Below are 18,354 nucleotides of genomic sequence, written 5' to 3'. Positions count from 1 at the left end.
TGAAGAAGGAACCTGTTTTACTGTTGCCTTGTATTGTCTAAGCATCGGCCACTAATACTTTGCAGAGAATTTTCTCCTCTATTACAATGGCACTTGTTGGCCTCCTTCACAATATCTTATCACATCTTCTGTTCCACATTTTGATCCAGAGGCACATTTTACTGCATTTGCACACAGTAAATGCTTGCATAACATTATTACAGGATGGAAAAAAAAGATGTTAAATTTTCCTTACTGGAGAATTCCTTGCAAAAGAACAGACACTCATAAACAACAGTGCTGCTCACATGATTGTGAGGCAAGCAGCTATTTCTGTTTACAAGATAACTTTGACTATGAAATGAAAATAGCACAAATCTAATCTACAATTTACTCTGCTAGCAAGCTTTTGGGGATGGGGCTGGGGATGATTAGAACTGTTCTTTGTGTGTGTGTGTGTGTGTGTGTGCGTGCACAAAAACGAGGCGATTGTATATGGCCTTGTTCAAAATGCACATAAAATGTAACCATATATATTTGATAAAAATCAAAGGGCCCATGCCATTTAAAACTTTTCAGCAGAGAGAAAAAGGATCATTTCTTTATTTCTCCCAGCACATTTCTAACTGAGTGCAGAAAGCACAGAGTGACTTTGTATTTTTTAAGTTGAGATAGAGAAACAGAGGCTGTAGGAAATCACAGAACTATTAGGTTGAGCAACTATTTGCCAGTTTGTAAAATTACTTTTTAAAATATTCTCTAAAAAAGAAGTAAAATAATCTGACCTCCTCAGACCTTTGATTAGCTAAAACGTCAATAACAAAATGTATCATCAGTGGTTTAGTCCTGACTTAAGAGGTAGAAGATAGTGAAGGCCTTCTTCCCTGGGTTAGAAATCAGACTACGGAACAACCAGAAAGAGGAGAAAAGATATAAAAGATGTACTTCAGGCTCAGAAGACAACTTAGGGCATTTGGAGTCAGGATATAATTTAATTTAATAAATCAACGATTCCTAATCTCCTGCCATGAGATACAATGAATGCTAATAAAAAGTAAGTTAAAACAAAAAACAAAAAACTGAGGCTGTAAAAGTACAAATTTCCAGTGATGAATTAGTCCTGAGGATTGAAAAAAAGAAAAAGAAAAACAAACTGAGTCCCAGAAGGGAAACTACTTGAAATTAAACAAATATTCAGAAAATAACCAGAACGTCTAAGATGATGGGAGCAGCCACCACACCTGCAGACGTCCTTTCAGAACTAAGGTGCTCATTACCCAGATGCCCACCCTGAGTGCTCACCCCTGAGTCCCCATTGTTCCCCACCCCACCCAGGAACTGACCTCCAATGAAGGGAGCTGCCTTCCCAGGTTTATGCCTCCTTTCCAGTGACTGCCACATCTAACCACTGGCTGTGGGGTACAAAGGGCCACCTTCTCGCCTCATTTGGGCTGCCAAGCACCCAGTTGGATGGGCGGAAGCTCTGTCGCAAATGCATTACAGTTTAGCTTCCCCCGCTGCCCAGTCCTGCCTTCCTCACTCCCTTAATCTTTTGCTGCAATGTTCAGATATGTTTTCCTGTGGCTTGCATTATCAACAACAAAGGTGTTTTGTATGTCATATTGTATAATGTTTTGTAACACATTTTTTATGTCATCAATGCCATTAGATTCTAATTTATATATACTTAAATCTAACTGATGTCACTTAGTATGTTTTGAGTGTTTTTGGCTCAAATCCAATATAATAGTAAATGTATCACCATATAGCAAAGGTTTAAAATAAAAATAATGCCATTTATGTACAAAGCAGTTCAAAATGTTATGAAATGCATACAAGAGTCACAATATCAACTTTTTATTTTTTGTGGATTTTTGACACATTTTGAAAAAAACAAAACAAAACTTGAAATCAATTAATGCAGTGAAAGAGTTAAGACTGCTGCTGCTGAGATCACTCTCCAATCAACCTCCTGCTTGCAAATCTCCATCTCACAGGGACCCACCTTACAGCAACAGTAAAGCAAAACTCAGAAGCAGGTTTTAGTAAAGTCTTCACATAGGAATAAAGAGGCAACAATTTCCCTGTTTACCATTCAAAGTTGGTAAAAAGAAGATTTCAGATGTTAAAAGTCAGAGTAACAAGCAGCCACAAGAACAGAAACAATGCCTAGAACATCATTCAAACTTTAAAAGAGGGGCTGAGCTGAGAGTCTAGAAAGTTAACAGATACGTTTATCACAGAGAGAGTACTGGAAAATCCCCAACTTCATAGGCTGGCTCTGTTCTTAGCCTGAAATGCTGTCAACCTGAGAAGCAGGCAGAGGTCTCTAGTCATAAGCTTGATATGACGCATACATGCGATGGAGAAGCCTCGTCCAAACAGATTGTCAAGTGGCAAGGAAAATGAAGATCTCGCTGAAAATGAAAAGGCTTTTGGCGAGCTTTATTCTTGGAATTTCTAATAGGGCAGAGGCAACCTAATATGATTCTTATTCCATAATCATATGTTATCTTTGTTCCAAAAGTGCAATTGGCACCATGGAGCTATATTTCCCTTTCAAAAATTAATTTTCACAACAGGCCTGTCAAGTAGGCAAATTTCTTTCCTCTTCTTTTGTAACCATTCTCTTTACCTCCCTACATATCCTACTTCCAAACCCATTCTCCTCTCATCACCACCCCTTCCTCACCCCAACAACACGCACCACATTTCACTTTTCCCTTCTTTCCTCCCACCCTCACCCCAAGCTAATGAGTTTCCTCCAACACAACTTCTTCGCAGTTGAACTAAACCATGGATGCCAGTCACCTGGTAAGGGGCTTCTTAGGGGCTGCATTAACCCTCTGCTATTTTTAATCAATTTGACTACTCCCTCCATACCCCTGCTATAGTTAATTGGGCCAGGGGAGCTTAACTTGGAGGAACCAATCAAGAGACTAGGTTGGCGTAACTGGTATTCTATGTCTCGCTCTGTCCCGCTACCATTAACACCCACAATCTGTCATTTGATCTGAAGAGTTTTGCAAACACTGACTGGGGTTGAGGCTGCTTTAGAAATAAATGATCATTGAAAGAGTTAAACAGGCCAGTTCAAGCACAAGAGCTGCCACTGTGGGCAAGTCAACTCTCCTAGTTATGCCTTAATTTCCTCATCATTCAAATGTGGATGATACCATCAAGCTCTTAGTGTCCTGAGAATTAAAACTGAATTGAACTAGAGCCTGGACAGTGCCTGACAATAACAGTCATTCGGTAAAGAAAAGCTATTACCTCTTTTTCTCGTGTTGAAGCTAAAGCCAGCCGATTCCCCCCAAGTATGGGCTGGGCTTAGTACTCACTTCTAACAATAAAATAAGGAAAAAGAAACATCAGGCAGGGAGACATCAGAACTCTATAATGGAGAAAACTGCTGTAGGTCCTTCCAGAAAGTTCTATTGACTTTTTATTTTGGTTCTGCTCTTAGCTTTGTCTGAGATCAGCCCCAGCTCCATTAGTTTCAACCCAATGACCAAGTCTCCTTGACCTTGACCTAGTGCAGGTTTCTGAGAATCAAATCTGGGACCAACATCATTTTCTACAAGAGCACAGTGTGGAGGTGCCAGGAGGAAGACAGATGTTGGAGTCTGAAGCATGAAGAGGGAGGCTAGGGTCACCTAGAGAAAATGCACACATGAGAAACAGGAAGCTAAAGGAAGAACACTGGAGGACGTGAAAAATTATGGGATCCATGGAGGATGGCAAGAGATGTGTGAGGAGAAGCACAGAAAAGTGTCAGAGAAGGCAAACGCATAGGGGCTCAAGCTGTGGAACCCGACCCATTAGTGAGTCATGGAATTAATTTGCTTGGTTGTGACCAGGATGCTTCATTTTGTTTTATTTTAAATGAAATTGGATGTATCAGAATTCCTTGCATATAATTAAGGATAAGTACCGTGCTGGGAAACTTTAGTTTTCAGCTGTGTATATATTTACTGGGCTGCTAGGTAAAAAGTTACTTCTTAAGTTGTAGTAAAAAAATGTTGGAAAAGCACTGAGGTAGGGAGGGGTTCCAAGGAAGAGAGAACTGTCCACAGAGCCAAATGCAGCAGACAGGTCTAGAAAGGCAAGCACTGAATTAAAATGTCCATCCGGGTATGAGCTGATGCTGGTAGGTAGTAATCATTTTGCAATATATAAATGCATTGACTCAACACATTGTACACAGTAAACGTACACAATGTTATATGTCAACTAGATCTCAGTAAAGCTGGGGGGAAAAGTCCACTGGGTATGGCAACACGGGAGTTTGGTGACTGGGCCAGAGAAGTTTCCACAGCATATTGGAGGAAGAGCATCCACAGGACTGAGCGGAGAGGTGTGTGGGGATGTGGAAGGGGAGAAAACAAGAATAGACCTCTTTTTCAAGAACCTGGGCAAAGGGGAAACAGGTAGCTATCTATGGAGGGGAATTAAGTTCAAGGTTTATTGCTTATTTAGGATAGGATTTAAACAAATGTATAGAAGTGGCTGAAGATATGGGGCAAAGTAGATCATTGATGGAGGAAGTTCTAAGGCAGAAATGGTCAGAACGGCTGGAAGAGCTCGTTGTGACCACAAAGTGAGTCCAGTATAAACGCTGCATGGGTACACATAGTGAATAATGGAGACTGGTGGTTCCCACGTGAAAGCCTGAATTTCCGCCATAAGGTAAGGCTGATGTTCAGAAGGTATCTAAATACGCTGCCTAACAATTGCCAGGCCTTGAATGGTAATGGGGCTGAGACGGGGAACCAAGGGCGAGTTCCAGCCCCTGAGGGGTCTGAGAAGGAGTGACCTTGGGCATGTGTTACACAGCATCCCAATGTTGGCAAAGCAAGTGAGGCTTTGGAGCCTGAAATTTTTAGAGACATCATGGTTGAGGGTTTTCCTCCAACAACCCAGGTATAACAGCAGATTGTGAGTTTGGAGATTTCTGGCTTGAGTGTCAGGCACAGACACACACATGAGTAACACACGGTTCCTGCTATCGGGCAAGTCTGGAAGTGTTAATATATTCTAACCAGGTCTGGCCATCAGCATTTCCAGGCTTCCCCTTGGGAAATCCACCCAAAGGAAAGCATAGCTTCTACTTCTAGCACCTACTTCCTCTACTCCTATTAGTTTGTACATGTTAACAAGAGGAGCCTAACCTAAGGTCCAGCAGTCAACTAAAGAGACCAAAATGCTCTTCTGCCTACATGTGGAACCACTGTGCATGAGCTGGTAATTACTGAAAGCCTACTATGTGCCATCTTTGTTATCTAATTCTCTAAAAAATCGTGGGGTAGATAATTCCCATTTTAGAGATGAGTCAATTGAGATGGAGAAATTAAGAAAAAATCTCTCCAGGTCACAAAATTAAGTGCCATAGCTACAGATTTAAACCCAGCTCTGTTTAATTCTAAATAAAGCTTCTGTTCTTTCTAATACACTAGAGCAGTGATTCTCTATGTACAGTCCCTGGACCAGCAACAGAGCACTTGTGAGAGATGCAAATTCTCTCGCCCCCACCCAGACCTCCTGATCAGAGACTCTGGGTGTGGGGCCCAACAGTCTGCTTGAAAATGGCCTCTAGGGGACTCTGATATACCCTGAAGTTTGAAAACCACTGCACGATAAGCAAAAGAAGATACAGTCTTTACTTAATCTCTCGATAGGTTCTGCAAAACAGCTTATAATGACATATACCATTGGCTCATTGATAGAAACAAGAATTAAATTCCTACTGCATCTCATCAACCTTATAACAAAATAACATGGAATGAAATGATGCTATTCAAGAACCTGCTATGCTGTAGTAGGTGTCAGGTTATAGGACGGTGAGCAAGAATACACTTGGCCCTGAACTAACCCAAGGCACTGAGGGAGGAGACAGGGCAGCCCGGGCACTGATTTTTCTGGCTTGCCAAGGTCCAGCTCTTTAAAGAGCAAAGCAATCCTAGCACAAGTAGCTGTGGCAGAGCCAGAGAGAAAGAACCATACTTAAGCTTCATTGTATTTTGTTGACATCATTTCTTCTAACAACCTGTGTGCTATTATACATGGAATTGCTATTCTGAGATGGGAAACAGGAGGTTAGATAATGGCCCAGGGTCAAGTTACTACAGGTGACAAACCCTGGGTTTCCAAAGGACTGCTTTTACTCAGGTCCTGGGGGCACACGACCTTTATCTGATGGTGACATCAACATGTTGGGGGCTGAGGGTGGGGGAATGAAGACCAGCAGCCAGATGTGGAGGGAGTCAGTGTCAAGCAGGTATCTCATCTAACTGGTGATGTTTTCACCCTGCACACCTTTCGGGTGTCCAGGTGAGAACACAACATGGATGAGGGTTACCTAACATCTGTCAGGGCTCTATAAAATGCCTCCCCGGGTACGTCTGCCCTCATGTGAGAAAGAGGCACAGCCAGAATATAACAATTCACATAGTCATCTATGGCAACGCTCCTTGACCTCAGATGTTTCAAAGTGAATAAAACCAAGAGCAGCCTCAACCTAACAGACCCAGCCCACAGCCCATTCTCGAAACTTCCAAACCAACGCCGAAACTCGCCCCACCCATTATGCCTCCGGGACAGTGGGCAGGACAAAAATTCAGGAAGAACATTCAATGCCCAGACAAGTAAATGTGTTGTTTTGTTTTTCCAAGCAGCACTAATCAAGGTTTAAGCAAACAAGCACTCACACCTAAAGCCGAGGGAGGACAGGAAGCAGCAGCAGGTGTGTGAATGTCAACACGGGATACTCAGGGTCCCCACAGGAACAAACTGTCTCCCCAGAGAGGAGAGCCTATTTCTTTTAGATGCTCAGTAAGTGCTGTCTCACGGGTTCTTGGGCAACGTTTCGCAAGCAGTAAGACCTCATCTATGACACTCCTTAAGAAAGCACCTAAAGTGACGCGCTTGTAGATTCTACTTACCTGGTATCAGGTATGGAGTGTCACTATATTTCTTTCAATGTGAAGAATGCATAAGGCCTTCTCTTTCTACAACCAGGGCGGTAGGTCCGGTTTCAAATAAATGAAGTACTGCTTAGTCACATGAGTTTTCTATTCTTTCTATTTTTTGATTCTTTGATTAAACCATAGCTAAGTGGGAGCGATCATTATTTGTCACATCTTTCGCAACATTGCTTTTTAAAAGGATTTTTTAAAAATCATGACTCATCATTCTTATTTCCTCCAAACTGCATTAATGTCATGTTGCAGCACTATTTATTGATTTCCACGTGTTCACTATCTGTCATTTCTCCAAGGGTAGGCTAGTAAAAGTAGGTTAGAAATCATTCCTAACTAATTAGCTCACTAGAGCTAACTGCCAATTTTTGGAACAAGTTAAAGCTCTCTCAGCAAGCTGGTTACTAAACTGTCATTTTAGTCAATGTGAAAAAGCATCCTTTTTTTTTTATTACCCCCTAATCAACTACTTAATATATCTCCCAAGTTTCTTGTGATTTGCATGCAGGTAGAAGAAAGGGGCCACGCACATTTTCACAGCACTGACCACAGGACAACATGACAGGGGATGGGCAGGGGGAGGACGTTAATGGAGGCACCAGAGGTAGAGGCATAACGCTTGCTACCACAACTAGACACAAATGAAGGCGCAAGTCTGCATATATGGTCACTAAATTTCACTCAGTTCCATGTCAGTCTTTGTCCATAACCCAGGCCTAAATAATCTCTGTAAATTAAAACAGAACCATCACCACTATGATAAACACAACTCTAAATGTAATTACAGGCTCACAGTATTTTTATCCAAGGAAGGGAGCAAAGCAAAATTAGGAGTCATTGAGATCCTACAACTCCAGTCAACGGAGATGTGAATTTGAATTCCAACTTCGTCATTGAGTGCTTGAGCTCAGAAAAAATTTTAAAACTAATTGAATCTCAATTCTCTTCTTTGTAAAGATTAAATGCCAGCACCTACCTCCTGGGGGTGTTCTGGAAAACTGACTGTTGGGTCAGCAGCTCGGTTGGGTGGCAGTCATTGCTCAGTAAGCAACAGCCATTTTAACTCCTACTTCACTATACTAGGGGGCGACTCATTACAGCTGACCCTTGAACAACGCGGGCTTGAACTGCTTGGGGCTACTTAGACACGCATTTTTTTCTTTTTCTTCAATAAATACAGTCAGCCCTACCACCTTCGTATCCGCGGGTTTCGCGTCTGCAGATGCAACCAACCAGGACGGGAAAAGTATTTTCCCATTCCCAATTGCAGATTCGTAACTGCAGATTACCAACTGAGCATCGAAAATACTGTTTTCAATCTTTCATAGGTTGAATTTACAGATGCGAAGGGCTGACTGTAGAGTCAGAAGTTATAGGTGGGTTTTTGACTGCACAGGGGTCGGTTGCCCCTAACCTTCACTCTGTTCAAGGGTCAACTACATCTGCTTAGAAATTAAATGCTGATGCCTCCAATGCTGATGCATCAACCCATCAGAGGATCCACCCAATCAGATTCTTGCCCAGTCAGAACTCAAGAACCCTTGGCTAAACCTCAAGATCTTTGGCTTGGCCCAGTTACTGCCCACTCTCACTTGAAAATTATACTGTCCTTCTGGCCAACTGGGAGGTGCAAAAGCTCACCTCCAGCTTTCCATGCAGCCTGGTGAACCAAAGCAACCAGATCAGGTTCTTCTGGTTGGTTTCCCCTTCCCGCCAGCTGTCAGCTTTTTAAAAAAGAAAACAGGGCAGCAAGATGGGCGTGTTCTTTCCACTCCCCAAGTCAGGCTGCATTTATTTATTTTATCCAGGTTTTTCTCCAGGCATGATCCATCTCTTAAGTGTACCTGCCTCTCCTGATACATAAAAGCCTCAGAAGTTGACCTTTGCGAGAGAACACTGCAAGAGGTGAAAAAGGAGGAAGTTACAAAAATCAAAGAGGAAATAGAAATAAGTCAGTAAATGAGCACAATAGGCCAAAACCTCGAAAACTAAGAACATGACAAAGAAGAGGACGTTGTGTGGAAATCCAGACAGACCCTTTTTTCAATGAGGTGTTTTAATAGTTTCTTGGTAGAAACTAGCTTTACCTTGATGACAGCTAGCTCCTAAGTCCAGTTACAATGAGATTACCATGAGACTATTGCTAACATTACCAGTGAGAGAGCTGACCTGACAAACTAAGACTCCCCTGGCCCATTACCTAAGTCCAGGGTCAATATGTAACCGCACAGGTAAGGAAGTTTTCATACATCTGCCAGAGAACTAGCAGTATGTGTCCTCATTCCCGATGAACGCTACCCTTGGGAGCACACACTGCCAGCTCCGGGTAGGAACTGCAGAGCTGCTAATAACACGACTAGAACAACATCAGCAAGACCTGTGATAATAGCAGCCACCCACTTCCTGAGAGCTTATGTTTTATGTATCGCATTTAATCCTCACTCAAGCCTGTAAAACATATGACCTCTCCATTTTGGAGACGAAAGACCTGAGGCCACTGAGGTTAAGTGGTTTATCCAAAGCCATGTGGTAGGGCTGGGATTCAAACCTATGTCCTTATGATTCCAATGGTTGTGCTATGCTGACTTACAAAATTTTTAACACCAAAGTGCTGCTTTCAAGGGCATACTCGCTCTCTGCTTTTCCTGAATTTTTCAATGATTTACTTCATTGTGCGGTCTTCTTCTTATGTATTTTAAAACTTAATTTGGTTCCATTAAAATGGCTTAGTATTGGTCTTGTGTTGGTAATTGCTGAAGCTGGGTAATCGGTGTATGGGAGTGCACTATATAATTCTACTTTTGTATGTTGTTGATTCCATAATAAAAGTTTTGGTTTTTATTTTTTAATTGGCTCTTTGGAAAGTTGGGTAAGTCAACACTAATTGCTGAAGTGAGATTTCAGCTCTCCAAGGATGTCACTGAGCTGCAATATCCCTGATCACCTCTCATTAATAAGCAGCTCCAGTGCTGTCCTTTGTCAGTATTTGTGCAGACTTCCCACTCACCAGCCAGCGTGCCGAGAGCAGGGGTGTCAGTCATTTTTACAAGGTTAGAACTGGCTGTTCAGAGGGACTTTCTGACGAAGAACATTTTTCCCAGCCACCACCCCATCCATTAAGTGTGTCTTCTTGGGTGTGGCAGATTTCTCAAGAGATGGCAGGACTGCTGTGAAAGGCTGGTATGAGCGACCCCATCTGTGCTTCTTTACCTGTGATATCGAACAAAGGAAGCTTTTGGATAGACTGGGTAGACCAGGATCATTCCTCCAAACTTTCCAGAAAAAAAAACAACAAAAAAACATCCAGGGAAATCATTCCAGTTTTCTTACCTGTCCCTCTTTTCATCGTCAATGACTTTCATGATTTTACCCCCTCTACATGTTTTTGACTATTTTATCCACTGAGGTGTGATTTTGTTGCTAAAAAGAGGAAATAAGGGGCTACACGAAAAGTGGGTGAACAAGTCATATTCTTTTCTGCTTTCACCTCTCACTCCCGCAAGAGTAACAGGCAGCACGTCATACTCCTGCTTTGCTAGAGAGCAGGAGGGCCAGACTGGGAAACGGGGAGAGAGGGGGCGGACAGTGCTGTGGAACACGCTCCCCGGGGAAAAGGTCAGGACCTCCCAGCACTCGCCTCACAAGGGAAAGGTGTTCTTTCGTGTAATTAAGCGATCCTTAAAATGACAAGAGAGGTCTCCTTGGAAAAGGCCGGCACGTTCTCGAGTTGGGTCTGATAGATTGGTGCTGTTTCCATGGTGAAGCTGAAAGTCTGGTCTCAGCCTCTTGAAGGAAAAGAGCATTGCAAGGTCACCCCAGAATAGACGATTAAGATAAAAGTAACTTTTCTCAAGAAAGTAACTGAATCCCCAAAACTGAAAACAAAAAACCCCAGGTGAATGTGATATACAGGAGATAGGGCAAAGGAAACGAATAATTAGGTACATAAAATTTCCTAGAAAAATTTAAACACACACACTATTCTGTCTACCTCTATTCTACTAAAGACATGATAAACTGAATACTAAAGTGTGGACTTTATATAAAAACAAACAAAAGAAAACTATGGAGGTTTTATTTGTTCTTCAGGGTTAATGTAACTCGCCTCAAAGAAAACCAATTTGCTTATCCATCAGCCCATGAATCAGTGACATCATCTTTATAAAACAAAACAGTGTGCCAAAATCTTAAAATGGAGGAAAAAAATGGGAGGTTAGGGAGCAAGGTATAAAACCGACTAGCCCCAAACCACTTATGTGCCATATACTTTGAATTCAATAAAGCTTTAAAATATATACATAGATACGAACAACTTAAAAAGCAAAGTCAACTCAATAAGTAAATGCATAGTAGTAAAAGAAGTATTTGGTTGATTGAAAGCAGGTTTCTAAGGAGTCCAACTGGCCAGATGCCACAACCCGAAGTTATAAGGGCTGAAGGCAATTTTGGGCTCTGTCCTGTGTAGAAGGACCAGTAAATGAGACTCCCACAGGCAGTTAACTCAAAACTGACCAACACTTTTGATCTTTAATGGGAGGAAGGGAGCACACTGTCAAGGAACTTGGCTACCTGCTATCATTTGCATATGCAAGGTAATCATTAATTTTAAAAAGCTGTATGGCTAATGTCCAGGGTGACTTTATTTCATGGAGAGAAAACAAAAAACCAACAATATGATTTTCCTAGACACAATATAGTGACTGGTGCTTTTCATTTCTCTTTTATCACATAATACAAAAAAGGAAAAAAAAATCAATGGAAACACACCAAAACATTCCCCCAAGCCCCTTAAATTAGAATTAAAATTAAAAGTTGAAGCAGTATTTTGTTACACTTTGATTCACTCTATTTACAAACTCAATTGCACTTATAAAGATAGCAACATTTCTAATATGGTTGTAGGTTATTTTACTTTATTGTGGTTTTATATTTCAATATAAAACTTTTAAAGCTTTCTTCAGTAAAAACCATCCTTTCTTTTGCAGTACATAATTTATTTACCCACTGAATTTCTGAACCGGTTATCTCTTTCTGTGCTTTTCTGCTCTATTTTATTTTACAAATGGCACACACACTCCGAGTAGGTACAATCAGACACTGCACTCATTTTTAAGAAATTCATTTATGAAACGTTAAATTGTAAGAAATGAAATATTAGCAGCCTAATCCTTTGGTTCATCTTTTAAAAAAAAATCATCCAATATAATTTACAAATTGATATTAACTCTTCTTTTTGGTTAAAAACAAATTCACCAGGTAGATCACTGATTAAAACCCAACACTGCTTTAACAAGTACCACATTCCTTGTCTCATCTGACTGCTCAAGGATGCCATTGTGTACAATTGGTTTGACAGGACACAGGTTACAGTAAGGCACAGTGGATGGTACAAATAAAAACAAATACTTTAGGAGTGTTTTTATTTTTTCTGCACAAATACTAAAATAGGTACCGTTTTCAAGATAAAATAACAAAAAAGAAATACATATTTTTTGTTACGAAATAACCTATACAAATTTTTAAATTTACACCATCTGAGCTGCCAAAAAGGTTTAAAAAAGTATCAATTTTTCCCCATACATAAAACTATCTCTCATCAGTAGGTCTAAGAGAACTTGTCCAAGCAATGTCCCAGCAATTCAGGGAAGGGAGAAGGATACAAATTCCCCTTCCTGCTCTCCCTGACCCCAACATAAGACAAAAACGAAGGTCAGGTGTTTACAGTAGTGTATTCTACTTAGTACAAACAACTGAAATTGAGGAAAAGGAGAAATCATGCTGGGAGACCACTGGTTGACTGGTTAGAGTAAGGCACTTCCCTGGAGACAGCAGCGTCCCAACCCAACAGGTGACGTGGGGAGGCGATGCTCGGGTTCCGGTGAAGACGAAGACTGCATGAGACTCCTCAGAAGATTGGAACATCTCAACAGCAGGGGAAGACTCGGGAGGTAAAACTCGGAGGTGAGTCTACACAGAAGTGGTCACTCGGTCAATGGCATGATTGACCTCGTTTTTATTTGAATCCAGTCCTTTAGCAGCATTCATGTCATTCCGTAAGTTCTCCACTGTCTTTTTCATACTCCTTAACTCCCCTGGGTGTGGGGTGGCTCGCCTCTGAAGTGTTCTCTGAAAACAAATGGTGGAGTGAGTGTTTTGGTTTCATTCCATTCCTCTTTCCAATGCAAACCTTTCTTTCTCATAGACAATGAGGTTAAGCGGATAGAAATGCTTTCCTCGGACATATGAGCATGTACCAACTGCTTACCAGCAGTCAATGGGGGATGAAAGTGTTGCATGCAAGTTACCTCGTCAAGGTAGAGGGTTACTTTCGGAATAAAAGAATACGTTTTCAAATATGAGATGCGGGGCCGGCTGAGTGGCTCAGTTGGTTAAGAGCTCGCTCAAAAGCTTGAGCTCTGAGCAACAGCGGTTCGATGCCTGGCCTGAGCTGAGCTGCTGCTGAGCTGCCAACAGGTGGCAGGATGGCTCAGCTAAAAAAAAATAAATAAAATTTATGAGATGCATGTATGATAAAAATAAAGTTTCATGAACCGTGAGAAGAAAAATGAAAGATTTACAAGATATAATTGTGGGGTGTGGAGGAAGAAAAAGATGAAGGGGTAAAAGAATTGTGAATTAAAATCACTATAATATTCTACTATTATATTACCCACAGTGGTTCTGGCTTCTTTCAACGAGGCCTGGGAGTTGAAGAAAAAGGGAAGCGAGAGAAGGACTTCTTTTCTTATTTTGCTGCTGTGTGTGCTATTGATTTATATGACCTACTGGAGAAAGTTCACATTCTTCTGATAAAGACTACAGTGCTGGAAGTGAAGTCATAGACTAGGTGCAATATTTTAAAAGCTATATTATTTCACATGTTACACGCTCTTCAGCTCATAAACCAGCATTTACATCTTTTAAATGGTCTGTCCAGGAGTTTCAGGAGGAGCTAGAGCAGGCTAATCAAATAAGAGCACGATAGAGGCAAGGAAGCAACTGGCGAAACAATCACACTCAAAGAAGCCATGAGGTAAGCATTAAAGAGCCGTTTATATCACAGTTATTTTGTCATGCCTGATTCCTATTTGGCACTCTACTACTGGAAGTGGGTAACATCCCATTCGGTGACAGCTGGAATAACAAAGACTACAGGTAATCATTTCAATGCCACCCTTTGTTTTGAGGGCCGCAAAAACTCCCTCTCAGCTCTGCTTATGAAAAGCTCAATTGGCAAGGAGTTTAAGAAGCCAAAGTCAACTTGGAGGAAAATTTCAAGAGTTGCCACTGACTCTTGGAGATTTGGGGTGGCTGAGGGGCCCTTTCAAGTGTGGGGGAAAAGAAGGCCGAGGCATACTTTCAAATCTTTTCCTGGTTTCTAAATGAAAACTCCTTAAGTAATCCAACTAAGATCACAGGGGCTCTGCACAAAGGTGAAAGGAAGAATGGTTACATGAAGTAGAGAGAGCGGTCCAGGACAGGAGGAGGCGGGCTAAGTTGCACCATGACACGTGAACAGAGTCAGCATGAGTTATAAATAGGGTGGAGGGTGGGAAGAGGTTTCGTTCACTGGGAACACCAAAAAATAAAAAATTCCCAATCAATTTTAAGAAAACAGTGGGGATCAGAGGGGGACTATCACAAATAAAGAAAAATAAGCACCATAAACCATTCACGCAAAAGACCATGAAAGTTCCATTTGCCTTATATACCTTTGGTGAATCAGTACCTAGAAGTAACTAGTTGTGTCTTCTAAAAAAAAAAAAATCTTAGATGCTGAAGGCAAAACAGAGAACAGACTATTTGAAAACACAAGAAATCCTGATGAGGTGCCATTCTCAGCCTTGGAAGGCTTTTAAATTCTGAACTTCCATGGGGGCCAAGCATCCCCATTTCCATACCATTTCGTTGTCTTCTTCATCTTTTTCATCTTCCAGAAACCGGATTGCACTGATTCTGTTTATGGCACGTTCATTCCAGGCCTCATCGGAGACATCATTCACCAGGTTCTCCAGCGCGCCACAGCGGGGCAGGTTCTCTGTCACAACAAAGACATGTCAGCAGGGAGCTCGGGTTCCCAGGGCCGGCGACTGCTCTCCAGTCATTTTAAAAATTAGACACACACAAAAAAAGGACTGAGACACAGCTGCCCTTCCTTGTCTGTGACGCGTAATTATATTTGAGATCACAGAAAATATCTGCTAAATGAATGTGTTTACCATTCATTACAGGATGCAATAATTTATAGAGTCCTTTCCCAGGACTCTTTCCTATACGTTAACTTAAAAACTTTCTTATGACAGTGATGTGGCTGCACATGTAGGATACTTGCTGTGGCAGTACTTTCCTTAGTGATATTGGGTTGTCGGAAAAATCGTGACACATTTTTGCAATGAAAAACAGAAAAAATACGTCATGACTTTTTTAACAACCCAATACATTCTACCACATTTTCCTCTTTGGGTCTTAAAAGTTCATCTGACAACGTGGGGACTGGCAGCGTGGCTTTGGGGCCTTTCCACTTAGGGGACTCCCATTCTCCCCGAGCACTCTAGTTCTCTTCTTTCAAAACCAGCTCTCAGCAAAGAATTTATATGAGCAATTTGATGTTAGTGTGAATATTAAAAAAACAACAACACACAGAGTTTACAAAACAAGGTACAATGACTCAAAACAACTCAATGTCTTAAAAACAAAGTTTGCCCGTGGGGTACAATACTGATCCTCCAAACCATCAGTTTGGATTTTCAGTGACCCTGTTACCATTTTTAGGAGTATTTGTACTTTCATCCCTAGCTATCATTCAAAACCAAAAGGCTGTTGAAGGAATTTCAGACGTGATAAACAAGTATAAGTGGCACTTTTCCTGCAAAAAGTGCCTCCCAAAGGCGACCCCCAGTGACCTCACTGCACTGGCTCTAGGGGCAGATTGGACAAAATACAGACTCACGTGAGAATAAGAGGTCTTATGGAAAGGTATTAGCTCCTACTAATTTTTATGGCCAAGTGACGAGGGTCCTTAAATTCACCTTGGCAAGTAGGTTCAGAAGGCAGTTGAGGAAGTAAGACACAGGTTAAAATCTTCTCTCCTGTGGTGTGGTCCGTGTCCGTCTGGAAGGTGAGCAGGGGCTGGGACTGGTTGTCAGATAACCACAAAGCCTTCAACTTCAACGCCGTCAGAGATAAAGGCAGATGCAACAACCTAATTTAAAACAAAAGGAGATATCAGGATCTCAAGTTTGGTAATTAATCGATTTCTAGCAATAAAAAACCACAATCTCCTGGGATTGGGCTCAATATTTAAAAAGACGTCATGTTTACAATAAGACACTAGATTTATTCCTTGCAAGCAGACTCTTCATTAGGTTACTGGGCCTCCCCTTTCTGCTGTCACCTGTATCATCAGCACCTCCAGGCCATGGGGCAAGAAATGAGGAAATTCTGGAACACAGTATTCAGTTTTGTACTAGGAGGTTTCCATTTAACGAGAAAAACAAAGCCAGTATGATTGCGGAAGGACCTGGAAGCTAGAGTTCACAGTTAACAGCATCAGCTTGACCGACACGGATGGTGCGAGCCTGGGGGATTGCCTGTTTCTGGTCTCACCTGGCAAATGAGGATGAGAGGAAAGAGATGCGTGTGGTGCTGAAGGTATAAGTGGCTGTTAAAATAAAGATTAAAACAACTTTATTTTTCATGGATGGACTTTATTTGCTCTCTCTTGGGAGATTATTTTAGGTATTCTATGTTAAACTTTTATCTTTCAGTTTCTAGACGCTCCCACATCTCAGACTCCTACGTGATAATGAATATCCACATCAGGCTATTTCAGTTTCAGGTGAGATAGCATATATTAAAGCTCTTTGAAAATTGCAATGTGACACCTGAAGATTAGTTTTCTGTGTACGTTTGCACCAGTATCTCACAGTGTGGCTGCAGCCAGTTAGGTCTATCCAGCAGAGACCAGCACCAGAAGCCATGTGCTCATGGTACTTGACAAAGGTTAGTTTAGTGCAGTGGTTCTCAAGCAGGGGCGATTTTGCCCCAGGGGGCATCCAGCAACATCTGTAGACATTTTAGGGGGTGCTATTGGCATCTAGTAGATAGAGGCCAGGGATACTGCTAAACATCCTACAACGCATGGGACAGCCCCCATGACAAAGAATGATCCGGCCCCAAATGCTAACAGTGCCTCGGGTGAAAACGCTGCTTTAGTAAAAACGAATGCTTTACACAAGTTTACCGGTTCACTCTGAAAACAGCCAAACCTCTTTTGTTACCAGAAATTTAAGGTTTAAAGCACCTAAGGTTATATAGGATCAAGTATTTTCACTCTAAGGATGGTTCTGTGTATTAAATTATGGATCAATCTTAGAAGTGACTTCATAAGCTAGGTAATATTAATAATAAGCTAATCACATTCTGTTAACCACTATATGAGGCACAATTTCTTAAAAGACATCTCTGGTGCATGAATCCTAAAGAAATGATAGGACAGCATGTATTCCTGGGGTCCTTTATTTTATGAAATTGTACACCTATCTCCAGGTAACACATGTGGGAGATCAGCCTATACATCTTACAAACAGATCAATATTGCATTATTAGACATACACAGGCACACCTTGTTTTACTGTGCTTTGCTTTGTCGCACTCCACAGATGTGGTGTCTTTTTTAGATTGAAGGCAAAACCTTCCACCAGCAAAAAGATTGCAACTTCTTTTATTGTGATACTCCTTTTATTGCAGCGGTCTGGAACCAAACCCGCAATATCTCCAAGGTGTGCCTGTGTACTAGTTTGAATGGCCAGACTTAGGGGAAATACACTAGAACTCTATGTAGTGATATGAAGAGAAGCTGTACTGTGATATTATAAAACTAAGTCAAATGTTAAGCACAATCCAGTTAAGTCACTTTAACAAATGAAGTGAAAAATTATCGAAGAGTGCATAGTGAGCATTAACAAGTGCATTGGTAACAAACTTTTCATAAGAATAACTAATATGTTTTGCAAAAGACTTCCAATGTACTTGTAAGAGTTGTGAAGACGAGAAAACTGTTTCTTTTCCTAACCACGAGTTGAGTAAAGGCTGATACATCCCACACATATGTATTGGGTGCAGTATGAAGTATGGTGGAATTGTACCTTACGTAGGAGTTAGCTTCTAAAGTCAATGCATCCATGAGAACTGTGTATGTTAAAGTACCCTTGGAAGGATTCTATGTATTGTACACGATAGTATTTCACTAATGAGAAACAAGTTGGGAGAGAAATATGTATTTTTATATCCCAGAATCCATGCAGTACAGTGATATATGGAGGGTGCCCAAAAAAATGTATACACATTTTAAGAAAGAAAAAAAACTATTAAAATTGTAACAATATATACTGATAAA

The 18,354-nt window shown here is 41.2% G+C and overlaps 1 protein-coding gene across 2 annotated transcripts in view; it reads right to left on the bottom strand.

The window, feature by feature from the left end:
• Nucleotides 1-11,209: 11,209 nt before the first annotated feature.
• Nucleotides 11,210-18,354, bottom strand: part of LRRC1 (leucine rich repeat containing 1) — a 135,937-nt gene continuing 128,792 nt past the window's right edge. Inside the window, exons 12-14 of one of the 2 annotated variants that reach the window (XM_019668110.1) lie at nucleotides 15,986-16,158; nucleotides 14,858-14,994; nucleotides 11,210-13,082 (exon numbers count right to left, since the gene is read on the bottom strand). In XM_019668110.1, coding sequence (XP_019523655.1) covers nucleotides 12,924-13,082; nucleotides 14,858-14,994; nucleotides 15,986-16,158 — 469 coding nt within the window. In that variant the 3' untranslated portion in view covers nucleotides 11,210-12,923. The remainder of the gene's footprint in view (nucleotides 13,083-14,857; nucleotides 14,995-15,985; nucleotides 16,159-18,354) is intronic. The other variant, XM_019668109.1, reaches the window with a different exon arrangement.

This window comes from Hipposideros armiger, unplaced genomic scaffold (genome assembly GCF_001890085.2).
Source record: "Hipposideros armiger isolate ML-2016 unplaced genomic scaffold, ASM189008v1 scaffold_516, whole genome shotgun sequence".
Classification (NCBI taxonomy): Eukaryota; Metazoa; Chordata; class Mammalia; order Chiroptera; family Hipposideridae; genus Hipposideros; species Hipposideros armiger.
This window is presented reverse-complemented; position numbering and strand designations above follow the sequence as displayed.